Genomic DNA, 14,637 nt, shown 5'->3' on the forward strand with positions numbered 1-14,637 from the left:
TTCAAAGAACTGTACATTTTCCCAACTACACAATAGAAATATCTGAAAACATACGCATACTGTACAGTTTTAACGTATTGACAAATAAATATTTTAATACAATAACCATTCTCTAAAATGTAATGATAGCACACAAAGTATGTAACAACACATCTTCTTTGCAATTGTTTAAATATAAAATGTATATATTTCTTTTTCAAGTATGTCATATTTTATTTGATTAATCTACTCATTTTATTATATAAACCTATTACCTACAGTACAGTTACATATATGATGCAAAAATATTTGATTGATCATAATGAAATCATTAAGATGTGTTGTCTAGGTATATACAGTGCCATGAAAAAAGTATTTGCCCCTTTGTAATTTTACATATTTTTGATACTGAATGTTATCAGAACTTCAACCAAACCTAATATTAGATAAAGGGAACCTGAGTGAACAATAACACAACAATTACATATTTATTTCATAAACAAAGTTATACAACACTCAAAAAGGAATTGTGAAAAAGGAATTGCCCCCTTACATTCAATAGCTGTTTGCGCCACCTTTAGCTGCACTTCCTGTAGTTGTTGATCAGTCTCTCAAGTTGATGTGAGCACACAAGAATTTTGGCCCACTGTTCCATGCAGAACTGCTGTAACTCAGCGACATTTGTGAGTTTTCAAGCATGAACTGCTCGTTTCAAGTCCTGCCACAACATCTCAATTGGGATTAGGTCTGGATTTTGGCTAGGCCATTCCAAATCTTCAAATTTGTTGCTTTTTAGGCATTTTCATGTCGACTCCGTACAGGAGTCGCAGCCATGAGACAAGACTGTAACTACCAATTGAATACCATGAAAAAGGGGTAAAAGTTAAAAAATTATAATAATAAGTATACAATTTTTTAAACTCAGGTTCCCTTTATTTAATATTTGGTTTTGGGTGAAGATCTGATAACATTCAGTATAAAAGATATGTAAAAATGTAGAAAGGGGGCAAATACTTTTTCATGGCACTGTATTGTATAGATTGCTCAAATATTATATTTTATATAAATACATTGAAATTGGTATTTATAAAATCTGGAAAACAGATTGAGGAAAACAGGAGTGCACAGTTTCAAAAACACAACCATTCTAGACTATATAATTCATTCATTCATGTCAATTTACACATCTATTATTAATCACAAAAAACAAGAGGGTCTAAATAAATCATTTTACAGTGTAGTGCTCCAGATGTGCTAGTGCACTGTGCAACATGTTGCAATACAATCCATAAGGTATAAGTGGCGGTGGTGTAATGTACTTAAGTAAATATACTTGAAAGTACTACTTAAGTAGTTTTTTGGGGTATCTGTACTTTACTGTACCATTTATATTTTTTACAACTTTTACTTTTACTTCACTATATTCCTGAAGACAATTATGTACTTTTTACTCCATGCATTTTCCCTGACACCCAAAAGTGCTCGTTACATTTTTTATGCTTAGCAGGACAGGAAAATTGTCTAATTCACACACTTATCAAGAGAACATCCCTGGTCATAACGTACTGCCTCTGTTCTGGCGGACTCACTAAACACATGCTTTGGTTGTAAATGATGTCTGCGTGTTGGCGCATGCCCCTGGCTATCCGTAAATAAAAAAACAAGTAAATGATGCTGTCTGGTTTGCTTTATATAAGGAATTTTAAATAATTTATACTTTTACTTTTGATACTTAAGTATATTTAAAACCAAATACTTTTTTACTTTTACTCAAGTATTATTTTACTGGGTGACTTTCAAATTTACTTCAGTCGTTTTCTATTAAGGTATCATTTACTTTTACTCAAGTATGAAAATTGGGTACTTTTTCCACCACTGATAAGTGGTCGTTCTTCTCTGTACACTTCAGGTTGATGAGGGGAGAGAGGTCAGTTGAACATGGACTATATAGGGAATAAGGTGCCATTTCAGACGCAGACACTGTTTGATTTCTTACTACTCTGGATACAAGCACAGTCCACTAGAGTCTCGTGACTAGAGCACACAGCCAGCAAGCCCATGTCTGGCAAAAATACCAGCAAACCACCAAAACACAGCACCGTTCGAAATGCCCTGACACACAAGGCTGTGTATATCATTGTACTATGAAACATACTGTATATTGTAGATACTATAAGGATTGCTTCAGTTGGGAATCTGGTCAAACTGTGGCAATTGAGATATAGGGACTCAAGGATTTTTCGGTGGAGTTTTTCGTCAGTCTGTGGAACCCCCCAGCCAAGCCAATCAGTCAACACAACAGATACCTCAATCTATAGAACATAATTCAAAGAGAGACCTCTCTAGAGGCAGTTCTATCTGATATTTGGGGATTGCAGGAGAAGGAGAAGGAAAAGAGAGAGATCTATTTTTTGTTCACTCAGACAGTGTGTGTGAGTGTGTCGGTGCAGGTGGAATCAGAGTTGTGTGTCAGAGTTGTGTGTGTGTCGTCACAGATTGAGACAGAGCTGTGTGTGTGTGTGTCGGTGAGTGTGTGTGTATCACTGATGCAGGGCAGCTCACTGGGGGAGGACTTCTCCAGCACAGAGATCTGTGTGACGGTGGAGCTCTCTGTGAAGAGGGTGCGTCTTGTCCTACTGTAGCTCATATAGCCCTCCGTCTGCCACTTCCACAGACGCTTCTTCAGCTCCGCCTGCACCTAGAGACATACACAGAGACATACACAGAGACACACACACACACACACACACACACACACACACACACACACACACACACACACACACACACACACACACACAGAGCGAGAGAGCGATAGAGAGAGTGAAATAGTTGTAGGGGGAGAGAGATTTGTTGGGGGGGAGAGAGAGACAGATACAGCGAGAGAGAGAGAGAAAAGCTCTCATTTAAAAGCACATTGAGAGGGCTGTACACGGCGTACAGTACTTAAAATAATCTGGACATCAGAGACTTGAGAAAGCAGTCAATTATAAGAATTTGGGATTATCATCTTCGTCTCTGCAGTAAGAACACTGCGTGTTAATCAAAATTCAAATTCTGTCATTCTAATTATGTTGGTAACCCCCCTGCTTACTTCTCCATTCAGGAAACAGTAGAGCAGAGCCACAACAAAGCCCTAAGAAGAAGGAATAGAAAGTGAGTTGTACTGTACATCAGGCCATTTTGACTAGCTACGTTATTACAAGATCATATACAGTTGCAGTCGGAAGTTTACATACACCTTAGCCAAATACATTTAAACTCAGTGTTTCACAATTCCTGACATTTAATCCTAGTAAAAATTCCCTGTCTTAGGTCAGTTAGGATCACCACTTTTTTTTAAGAATGTGAAATGTCCAAATAATAGTAGAGAAAATGATTTATTTCAGCTTTTATTTCTTTCATCACATTCCCAGTGGGTCAGAAGTTTACATACACTCAAGTAGTATTTGGGTAGCTGTCACGACTTCTACTGAAGTCGATGCCCCTCCTTGTTCGAGTGGTGCTCGGCGGTCGACGTCACCGGTCTTCTAGCTATCACTGATCCATTTTTCATTATCCATTGGTTTTGTCTTGTTTATTTTCACACCTGGTTCCAATCCCATTCATTACCTGTTGTGTATTTAACCCTCTGTTTCCCCTCATGTCCTTGTCCGAGATTGTTTGTGTTATTATGTTCGTGTTGTTTATTTAGGTGTGTGTGACGGGTATGTGTACCCATGTTGATTTTTTATGTATTCTATTTTGGAGTTTGTTTGAAAGTTTATTAAACTACTCCGCTTATATGAAGTTTGTTTCTCCTGCGCCTGACTTCCCTGCCACCTACACACACGACGTTGACAGTAGCATTGCCTTTAAATTGTTTAACTTGGGTCAAACGTTTCGGGTAGCCTTCCACAAGCTTCCCACAATAAATTGGGTGAATTTTGGCCCATTCCTCCTGACAGAGCTGGTGTAACTGAGTCAGGTTTGTAGGCCTCCTTGCTCGCACATGCTTTTTCAGTTCTGTCCACAAATTGTCTATAGGATCTAGGTCAGGGCTTTGTGATGGCCACTCCAATACCTTGACTTTGTTGTCCATAAGCCATTTTGTCACAACTTTGGAAGTATGCTTGGAGTCATTGTCCATTTGGAAGACCTATTTGCGACCAAGCTTTAACTTCCTGACTGATGTCTTGAGATGTTGCTTCAATATATCCACATAATTTCTTGCCCTCATGATGCCATCTATTTTGTGAAGTGCACCAGTCCCTCCTGCAGCAAAGCATCCCCACAACATGATGCTGCCACCCCGTGCTTCACGGTTGGGATAGTGTTCTTCGGCTTGCAAGCCTCCCCCTTTTTCCTCCAAACATAACGATGGTCATTATGGCCAAACAGTTCTATTTTTGTTTCATCAGACCAGAGGACATTTCTCTAAAAAGTACAATCTTTGTCCCTATGTGTAGTTGGAAACCGTAGTCTGGCTTTTTTATGGCGGTTTTGGAGCAGTGGCTTCTTCCTTGCTGAGCGGCCTTTCAGATTATGTAGATATAGGACTCGTTTTACTGTGGATATAGATACTTTTGTACCTGTTTCCTCCAGCATCTTCACAAGGTCCTTTGCTGTTGTTCTGGATTGATTTGCACTTTTCGCACCAAAGTACGTTCATTTCTAAGAGACAGAACGCGTCTCCTTCCTGAGCGGTATGACGGCTGCGTGGTCCCATGGTGTTTATACTTGGGCACTATGGTTTGTACAGATGAACGTGGTACCTTCAGGTGTTTGGAAATTGCTCCCATGGATGAACCAGACTTGTGGAGGTCTACAATTTTTTTTCTGAGGTCTTGGCTGATTTATTTTGATTTTCCCATGATGTCAAGCAAAGAGGCAGTGAGTTTGAAGGTAGGCCTTGAAATGCATCCACAGGTACAACTCCAATTGACTCAAATGATGTCAATTCGCCTATCAGAAGCTTCTAAAGCCATGACATCATTTTCTGAAATGTTCCAAGCTGTTTAAAGGCACAGTCAACTTAGTGTATGTAAACTTCTGACCCACTGGAATTGTGATACAGGGAATTATAAGTGAAATAATCTGTCTGTAAACAATTGTTGGAAAAATTACTTGTATCATGCACAAAGTAGATGTACTAACCGACTTAACAAGAAATTTGTGGAGTGGTTGAAAAACAAGTTTTAATGACTCCAACCTAAGTGTATGTAAACTTCCGACTACAACTGTATTACGTCAAAATACACTTATTCAGAGAGCCTCATCCCCAACACACGTTGCACGTCACATGCTGTACATCACATAAACACACACACGTGAGCAGGCACGCGATACGGGCACTCACACACACACACACACACACACACACACACACACACACACACACACACACCTACCTACCTACAGTAAGGGAAAAAAGTATTTGACCCCCTGCTGATTTTGTACGTTTGCCCACTGACAAACGAAATGATCAGTCTATAATTTTAATGGTAGGTTTATTTGAACAGTGAGAGACAGAATAACAACAAAAAATCCAGAAAAACACATGTCAAAAATGTAATAAATTGATTTACATTTTAATGAGGGAAATAAGCATTTGACCCCCTTTCAATCAGAAAGATTTCTGGCTCCCAGGTGTCTTTTATACAGGTAACGAGCTGGGATTAGGAGCACACTCTTAAAGGGAGTGCTCCTAATCTCAGTTTGTTACCTGTATAAAAGACACCTGTCCACAGAAGCAATCAATCAATCAGATTCCAAACTCTCCACCATGGCCAAGACCAAAGAGCTCTCCAAGGATGTCAGGGACAAGATTGTAGACCTACACAAGGCTGGAATGGGCTACAAGACCATCGCCAAGCAGCTTGGTGAGAAGGTGACAACAGTTGGTGCGATTATTCGCAAATGGAACAAACATAAAATAACTGTCAATATACCTCGGCCTGGGGCTCCATGCAAGATCTCACCTCGTGGAGTTGCAATGATCATGAGAACGGTGAGGAATCAGCCCAGAACTACACGGGAGGATCTTGCCAATGATCTCAAGGCAGCTGGCACCATAGTCACCAAGAAAACAATTGGTAACACACTACGCCGTGAAGGACTGAAATCCTGCAGCGCCCGCAAGGTCACCCTGCTCAAGAAAGCACATATACATGCCCGTCTGAAGTTTGCCAATGAACATCTGAATGATTCAGAGGACAACTGGGTGAAAGTGTTGTGGTCAGATGAGACCAAAATTGAGCTCTTTGGCATCAACTCAACTCGCCGTGTTTGGAGGAGGAGGAATGCTGCCTATGACTCAAAGAACACCATCCCCACCGTGAAACATGGTGGTGGAAACATTATGCTTTGGGGGTGTTTTTCTGCTAAGGAGACAGGACAACTTCACCGTATCAAAGGGACGATGGACGGGGCCATGTACCGTCAAATCTTGGGTGAGAACCTCCTTCCCTCAGCCAGGGCATTGAAAATGGGTCGTGGATCAGTATTACAGCATGACAATGACCCAAAACACACAGCCAAGGCAACAAAGGAGTGGCTCAAGAAGAAGCACATTAAGGTCCTGGAGTGGCCTAGCCAGTCTCCAGATCTTAATCCCATAGAAAATCTGTGGAGGGAGCTGAAGGTTCGAGTTGCCAAACGTCAGCCTCGAAACCTTAATGACTTGGAGAAGATCTGCAAAGAGGAGTGGGACAAAATCCCTCCTGAGATGGGTGCAAACCTGGTGGCCAACTACAAGAAACGTCTGACCTCTGTGATTGCCAACAAGGGTTTTGCCACCAAGTACTAAGTCATGTTTTGCAGAGGGGTCAAATACTTATTTCCCCCATTAAAATGCAAATCATTTTATACATTTTTTGACATGCATTTTTCTGGATTTTTGTTGTTGTTATTCTGTCTCTCACTGTTCAAATAAACCTACCATTAAAATTATAGACTGATCATTTCTTTGTCAGTGGGCAAATGTACAAAATCAGTAGGGGATCAAATACTTTTTTCCCTCACTGTACCTACCTACCTGGAAGGATCCCAGACCCAGCTCTATGAAGATGCGTGCCTCCTTTCCTGTGTTCTCTGGTAGGAAGGCAAACACCATGTAATGCATCCCAAACAGAGGGATCAGGAACAGGGTGGACTTAGCCAGCCTCCTGAACACACACACACACACACACACACACACACACACACACACACACACACACACACACACACACACACACACACACGCACACGAGAGAGAATAATCACAATAATGTATTTGTGTCAACGTGTGTGAACTTGAGTGTTCTGTGCACCAGAACGACAATTAACACTCTAGGCCAATGCCTAGGCATTTGTTGAGGGAGCCATTACAACTGTTCTGGTCTGAAATGTACTCATCACGCAAGCATGGTCACTGAACCACCATTGTTATATATATATATGTGTGTGTGTGTGTGTGTGTGTGTGTGTGTGTGTGGAGGGGAGGACTCACATGAAGTGGCCTGTGTTGTGGCCCCTGACACCGGGAGATTTTAGCTTCTGGACCAGAATACGGATCACATTAATGAAGATGATGAAGTTGACCTTAAGCAGTGGAGAAAGAGGATGAGTTAGGGCTGAATACTTTACAACACAGGGTGGGTTAGGGTTAGAGATGAGGCTACGGGTAGGTTTAGGGTGGAGACTAGGGTCAGGGTTAGATTTGAGGTTAGGGTTAGGTAAGGTTAGGTGAGTGTTAGGCTACTCACCAGCAGTGATGCAGTTATAGGCCCTTTGATAATCCACCAAATGAAGGCCACATCGGTGTCGTCCCAGCAACTACATTGGGACAGAACAACATGATATCGGACAGTACTGTATTCATACCAATCTCCAACAGTATTACATTAGGATTCATGTATGAATATATAGGCTACATGACAATATCAATTCAGAGTAAATTCAAAGCAAATGCTAGTTTCCATACTTACCCTCTGTTATCATAGAAGTTTCGTGTCAGAACCCACACCAACAATATTGTGGTTGGGAGACCTAATAGACACAGAGAATGGACAAACATCAGCGAGATGTTGTAACAAAGCCATGCCTCTTTGAGTTGTTGAGGAGAGAGGGAGAAGGGAAGAGAGGAAAAGAAAGAGAGGTGTTTGCGAAAGACAGAAAGAAAGAAAGGACCGATTGAGAAAAGTCACCTACCCCAGCCGATGAGTATGTACCACCAGAAGTACTTATTGTGTGAGACGAAGGTGAGGGCAAGGAGGGTCTGGAGGTACATGCCCTCGACCAGCAACCAGAAGTAGTTAGCCAGGATGCTGAACTGGAAGAACGCCACTGCTGATTTACACGCCGTCTGCAGGAGAACACAATATACACACACTCAAAAAAATGTTGTGCTGTTTGGCTGACCCAATTGCTTGGTTACAGGCATTGGGTCACTTAGTTGTTGAATTGTTTTCTTTAAAAAGACAAATGTTGGGTTGTTGATGCTGGGTTATTGAGATATGACCCAGTGGGTCAGATCAGAAGACTGGAGGTGTGGCTTAGTAGGGGCGTGGCTGCCACATAGTTATTTTTGGCCAGCCGTGAAAGTAAATGTCATTCCGGTTCATCTGTTCCGGTTCACTGACAGTTTTGTAGTTTTAATGAGGCTTACAGAAGTGTATGAGTTCCACAAAAGACAATGCATATCCCAATGTTGGGATCGTTACCACTTTGTTACAATATGTAAATAATAATGTTATTAACTTTATATTAGAATACGCAATGTGCAACAATATTCAAGGAAAATTTAAATTAGCAAATTACCTGCACACTGCCACCTCCACCCCTCCCCTTCACCCCTCGGGTGCCCCATCCACCATGCCAATGACTCCCTGAGATACAATCACACTTTCACACCTTTCTATACTTCTATAGTTGACTCTCTATTGCCCCGATCTCCTCTCTATGCTGTGGATTTACTTTCTAAGTATAGAATGCCCCATCGCCTTGTCTATACACACAGCTCTTTTCTCTCGACTGGACGACTCGCTCTGTTTAGAAGCATGTATCAGCATAAAATATACTGAGGAGAAAGTCTCGACTCGCTCTGTCTCACAGACTCATTTCAATATGTTAAAATGTGTTCCAGTGAGATAATGTTCACAATCTCACCATCTCACGCTGTTCACATACAACAAGATGAGTCATACACGGAAGGCAATGACATTCAAAGGAGGAAAGGGCTAGGATGAAGACTTATAATGTTTCAGGAACTTAGTAAAGATCAGTGGGATACTCTATGAACTTACATGAAGTTAATGTAGATACGGTATAGAATATCTAAATATGTGGTGGTGTAAGATGTAGAAGTCACAGGGAGTTAGAGACAGTATTGGGACATTAAGTCCAGTATAGTAAGTGTCCTTTGTTGATGACATCATGGCACTCACAGTGGACATGAAGCAGTGGTCGAAGTTCTCATCAGCAAAAAGAACCCCATCCTTGATGAAGACGGCACTGGCTCTCAGGATGAATGAGGAGAAGAGGTTGATGTGGATGTAGTTCCTGGTACAGTGGAACTTCCTGTACGGGTGAGTTAACTTCTTGTTAAACTGACCTCATTTTCTGTCAGGCGAGTTTAGAGGGTCCATGTTTGCAAATGTTTTCCTATACAATATATACTGTATCATTATAAACTATAGTACCTATATGAATGCAGTCCATTCTTACAGTATTATCTATTTATCATGTATCTGTCTATCTCTTAGGAACTAATGTTGGACTGAGTATGTCCTAGTGTTACCTGAACACAGCGAAGACAAAAATGGCTGATATGAGGGAGATGAGGGAGGTGGCGTATCCAGCAGTGTACACCTGACTGATGGTCAAAAAGTATGTTGTCTGGAAATCAACAGGAGAAAGGTCAGAAAGAAACATATAATACTGGTTTTAGTTTTTTGGGGGGTTTCATTTATTCGCTCCAGAGAAAACTAGTGAAAGACAAAACAGTACAGATAGAAAAATGGGAAAAATGGTGTGCAAGTGAAGTTGGAAACCAAAAAGGGCTTACGGTGCATTTGGAAAGTATTCAGACCCCTTGACTTTATCCACATTTTGCTACGTTACAGCCTTATTATAAAATGGATTAAATTGTTTTTTTTTTCCATCATCAATCTACACACAATACCCCATAATGACAAGAAAAAACAGGTTTTAAGAAATATCATATTTACATAAGTATTCAGACACTTTGCTCAGTACATTGTTGAAGCACCTTTTGCAGCGATTACAGCCTTGGGTCTTCCTGGGCATGACGCTACAAGCTTGGAACACCTGTATTTGGGGAGTTTCTCCCATTCTTCTCTGCAGATCCTTTCAAGCTATGTCAGGTTGGATGGGGAGCGTCGCTGCACAGCTTTTTTCAGGTCTCTCCAGAGATGCTTGATCGGGGTCATGTCCGGGCTCTGGCTGGGCCACTCAAGGACATTCAGAGACTTATCCCGAAGCCACTCCTGCATTGTCTTGGCTGTATGCTTAGGGTCGTTGTTCTGTTGTAAGGTGAACCTTCGCCCCAGTCTGAGGTTCTGATCGCTCTGGAGCAGGTTTTCATCAAGGATCTCTCTGTACTTTTCTCTGCTCATATTTCCCTCAATCCTGACTAGTCTCCCAGTCCCTGCCGCTGAAAAACATCCCCAAAGCATGATGCTGCCACCACCATTCTTCAAGGATGGTGCCAGGTTTCCTTCAGACGTGACGCTTGGCATTCAGCCAATCATTAGACCAGAGAATCTTGTTTCTCATGGTCTGAGAGTCCTTTAGGTATTTTGGTATTTGCTTTTTATTAAGATCCCCATTAGCTGCTGCAAAAGCAGCAGCTACTCTTCCTGGGGTCCACACAAAACATGAAACATAATACAGAATGACATAATACAGAACATCATTAGACAAGAACAGCTCAAGGACAGAACTACATACATTTTTTAAAAGGCACACGTAGCCTACATACAGTTGAAGTCGGAAGTTTACATACACTTAGGTTGGAGTCATTAAAATTCATTTTTCAACCACTCCACAAATTTCTTGTTAACAAACTATAGTTTTGACAAGTCGGTTAGGACATCTGTTTTGTGCATGACACAAGTAATTTTTCCAACAATTGTTTACAGAAAGATTATTTCACATATAATTCACTGTATCACAATTCCAGTGAGTCAGAAGTTTACATACACTAAGTTGACTGTGCCTTTAAATAGCTTGGAAAATTTCCGAAAATTATGTCATGGCTTTAGAAGATTCTGATAGTCTAATTTACATAATTTGAGTCAATTGGAGGTGTACCTGTGGATGCATTTCAAGGCCTACCTTCAAACTCAGTGCCTCTTTGCTTGACATCATGGGAAAATCAAAATAAATCAGCCAAGACCTCAGAAAAATTAATTGTAGACCTCCACAAGTCTGGTTCATCCTTGGGAGCAATTTCCAAATGCCTGAAGGTACCATGTTCATCTGTACAAACAATAGTAACCAAGTATAAACACCATGGGACCACGCAGCCATCATACCGCTCAGGAAGGAGACGCGTTCAGTCTCCTAGAGATGAACGTACTTTGGTGTGAAAAGTGCAAATCAATCCAGAACAGCAGCAAAGCCTTGTGAAGATGCTGGAGGAAACAGGTACAAAAGTATCTATATCCACAGTAAAATGAGTCCTATGTCAACATAACCTGAAAGGCTGATTAGCAAGGAAGCCAGACTACGGTTTGGAACTGCACATGGGGACAAAGATTGTACTTTTTGGAGAAATGTCCTCTGGTCTGCTTAATCAAAAATAGATATGTTTGGCCATAATGACCATCGTTATGTTTGGAGGAAAAAGGGGGAGGCTTGTAAGCCGAAGAACACATCCCAACCGTGAAGCACGGGGGTGGCAGCATCATGTTGTGGGGTTGCTTTGCTGCAGGAGGGACTGGTGCACTTCACAAAATAGATGGCATCATGAGGGGAAATATTATGTGGATATATTGAAGCAACATCTCAAGACATCAGTCAGGAAGTTAAAGCTTGGTCGCAAATGGGTCTTCCAAATGGGAATGTGGGAATGTGATGAAAGAAATTCAAGCTGAAATACATCATTCTACTATTATTCTGACATTTCACATTCTTAAAATAAAGTGGTGATCCTAACTGACCTAAAACAGGGAATTTCTACTAGGATTAAATGTCAGGAATTGTGAAAAACTGAGTTTAAATGTATTTGGCTAAGGTGTATGTAAACTTCCGACTTCAATGCTGCCACCACCATGCTTCAACGTAGGAATGGTGCCAGGTTTCCTCCAGATGTGACACTTTGCATTCAGGCGAAAGTGGTTTCATCAGACTAGAGAATCTTTTTTTTCATGGTCTGAAAGTACTTTAGGTGCCTTTTGGCAAACTCCAAGCGGGTTGTCATGTGCCTTTTACTGAGGAGTGGCTTCCGTCTGGCCACTCTACCATATAGGCCTGATTGGTGGAGTGCTGTAGAGATGGTTGTCCTTCTGGAAGGTTCTCCCATCTCCACAGAGGAACTCTGGAGCTCTGTCAGAGTGACCATCGGGATCTTGGTCCCCTCCCTGACCAAGGCTCTTCTCCCCCGATTGCTCAGTTTGGCCGGGTGGCCAGCTCTAGGAAGAGTCTTGGTTGTTCCAAACTTCTTCCTTTTAAGATTGATGGAGTCCACTGTGTTTTTGGGGACCTTCAAGCCTGCAAAAATATTTTGGTACCCTTCCCCAGATCTGTGCCTCAACACAATCCTTTCTCGGAGCTCTAGGACAATTCCTTCGACCCCATGGCTTGGTTTTTGCTCTAACATGCACTGTCAACTGTGGGACTTTATATAGACGTGTGTGCCTTTCCAAATCATGTCCAATCAATAGAATTTACCACAGGTGGACTCCAATCAAGTTGTATAAACAGTTCAAGGATGATCAATGGAAACAGGATGCACCTGAGCTCCATTTTTGAGTCTCATAGCAAAAGTTCAGAATACTTATGTAAATAAGGTTTTTCTGTTTTTTACATTTGCAAAAAAATTCTAAAAACCTGTTTTCACTTTGTCATTATGGGCTATTGTGTGTAGATTGATGAGAAAATATAATTTGATCCATTTTAGAATAAGGCTGTAACGTAACAAAATGTGGAAAAAGTCAAGAGGTCTGAATACTTTCTGAATGCACTGTATATGAAAACCACACCACAGAAAACAAGATACACATATAAGTACAAAAAAAGGTTTGTTCAATCAGTTATACAGAGCATGCTAATTATAAATGTACATGATATACTCAGTATCAAAGAAAAAACATGTTTGATTATGTGTGTGTGTGTGAGAGAGTTAGGCTACACGGAGGAGACTACTGGGTAGTTTGGTTGATTAGGCTGACCCCTAGTATACGTTTGAAGTTATTGAGGCATGGTGATATTTTGGCAATGTGAAGATAGGAATTCCATAGTATGGAACAGGCTTAAGATCACTGTTGTAACTGAAAGGACTTGAAATACCATCAGTACCTTGCCTGCATATACTCAATCATACAATTAGCATATACTGACAAGTAGATAAAACATTGTAAGCTTAGCAAATTAACTTATCCAGACAGGAAAGGTATTGTTGTGTTTCTGTCTGGGGAGTGAAACTTCTTAATTAGTGTTTTCACATTCATGGCACGATCACACACCTTTCTCATGGCCTTTGCAAGTTTTTGTGAGTGGTCTGGGTCTTCTATTATGTAGGTGACAGAGGGTGTGTGGAGCAGTGGAGGGGAAGGGGAGGACCAACCTACTCAGTGAATTTCATAAAAGTTTAAATAGTGACACATTAAAAATGTTCATCCGTTTTAGATAAAACAATAGTAAATATATTCACGTCACGAAATAGCTGATTAAAACACTTTTTTTGCAATGGTCTACAGTAGTTTCAGGAGCACTCTCTAAGGTAACACAATGGAGTAGCCGGAGGACAGCTTTTTTCCATCTGTGGGTACATTGACTTCAATACAAAACCTAGGAGGATCATGGATCTCACCGCTACCAAATACTTACACCGTAATTATGGAAATTTCTTCCAACATATGAGAGCTCTTGCAGCATGAACTGACATGTTGTCCATCCAATCAAAGGACCAGAGAATTAATCTAGTACTGAAGGCATAAACTACAGCTAGCTAACACTGCAGTGCATAAAGTGTGGTGAGTAGTTGACTCAAAGAGAGAGAAAGGCAGTAGTTGAACAGTTTGGAACAAATTAAGCAGCAGAGAGAGAGAGAGAGCAAGAGATTAATGTATTTTTTTTATTCTTCTTGGTTTACCTTTCACTTACTTAGCTGGCTAATGCAGCTAATTTAGGCTACTCAGCAATCTGACTCAAACAGTGAGTAATGCTATTTATTTTAGTTAGCTGGCTAAGGTTATCCAACATAAGGTAAGCTTTCGGTTTTATTAATTTATTGCCACCGGGGACCGCTGGTGTAACGGCTAAACTGCTTGCTGTAAACTGTACTGTGTGGTTGTACACATGGATTGGATTGTGTGTTTACTAACACCTTAGTTCTAGTAGCTAGATCTGAGCTGTGTAGCGGTTAGCAGTTATGGTATGAAGGTTTGGCTTGGAGAGTTTGTTTTGCCTGGTCACAGACAGCTGTTGTGTTGTGCACAGAAGTCCACACGC

At 41.0% G+C, this 14,637-nt stretch overlaps 1 protein-coding gene across 1 annotated transcript in view; it reads right to left on the reverse strand.

Moving 5' to 3' along the window:
* Positions 1–1,772: 1,772 nt before the first annotated feature.
* The window catches only part of LOC106583994 (pituitary adenylate cyclase-activating polypeptide type I receptor), a 49,957-nt gene continuing 37,092 nt past the window's right edge, over positions 1,773–14,637 (reverse strand). The window contains exons 4-12 of the mRNA XM_045705892.1: positions 9,740–9,837; positions 9,387–9,519; positions 8,152–8,305; positions 7,929–7,989; positions 7,707–7,776; positions 7,451–7,542; positions 6,995–7,124; positions 3,074–3,115; positions 1,773–2,677 (exon numbers count right to left, since the gene is read on the reverse strand). Coding sequence (XP_045561848.1) covers positions 2,399–2,677; positions 3,074–3,115; positions 6,995–7,124; positions 7,451–7,542; positions 7,707–7,776; positions 7,929–7,989; positions 8,152–8,305; positions 9,387–9,519; positions 9,740–9,837 — 1,059 coding nt within the window. The 3' untranslated portion in view covers positions 1,773–2,398. The remainder of the gene's footprint in view (positions 2,678–3,073; positions 3,116–6,994; positions 7,125–7,450; positions 7,543–7,706; positions 7,777–7,928; positions 7,990–8,151; positions 8,306–9,386; positions 9,520–9,739; positions 9,838–14,637) is intronic.

The sequence above is a fragment of the Salmo salar genome, chromosome ssa23 (genome assembly GCF_905237065.1).
Source record: "Salmo salar chromosome ssa23, Ssal_v3.1, whole genome shotgun sequence".
In the NCBI taxonomy this organism is placed as follows: Eukaryota; Metazoa; Chordata; class Actinopteri; order Salmoniformes; family Salmonidae; genus Salmo; species Salmo salar.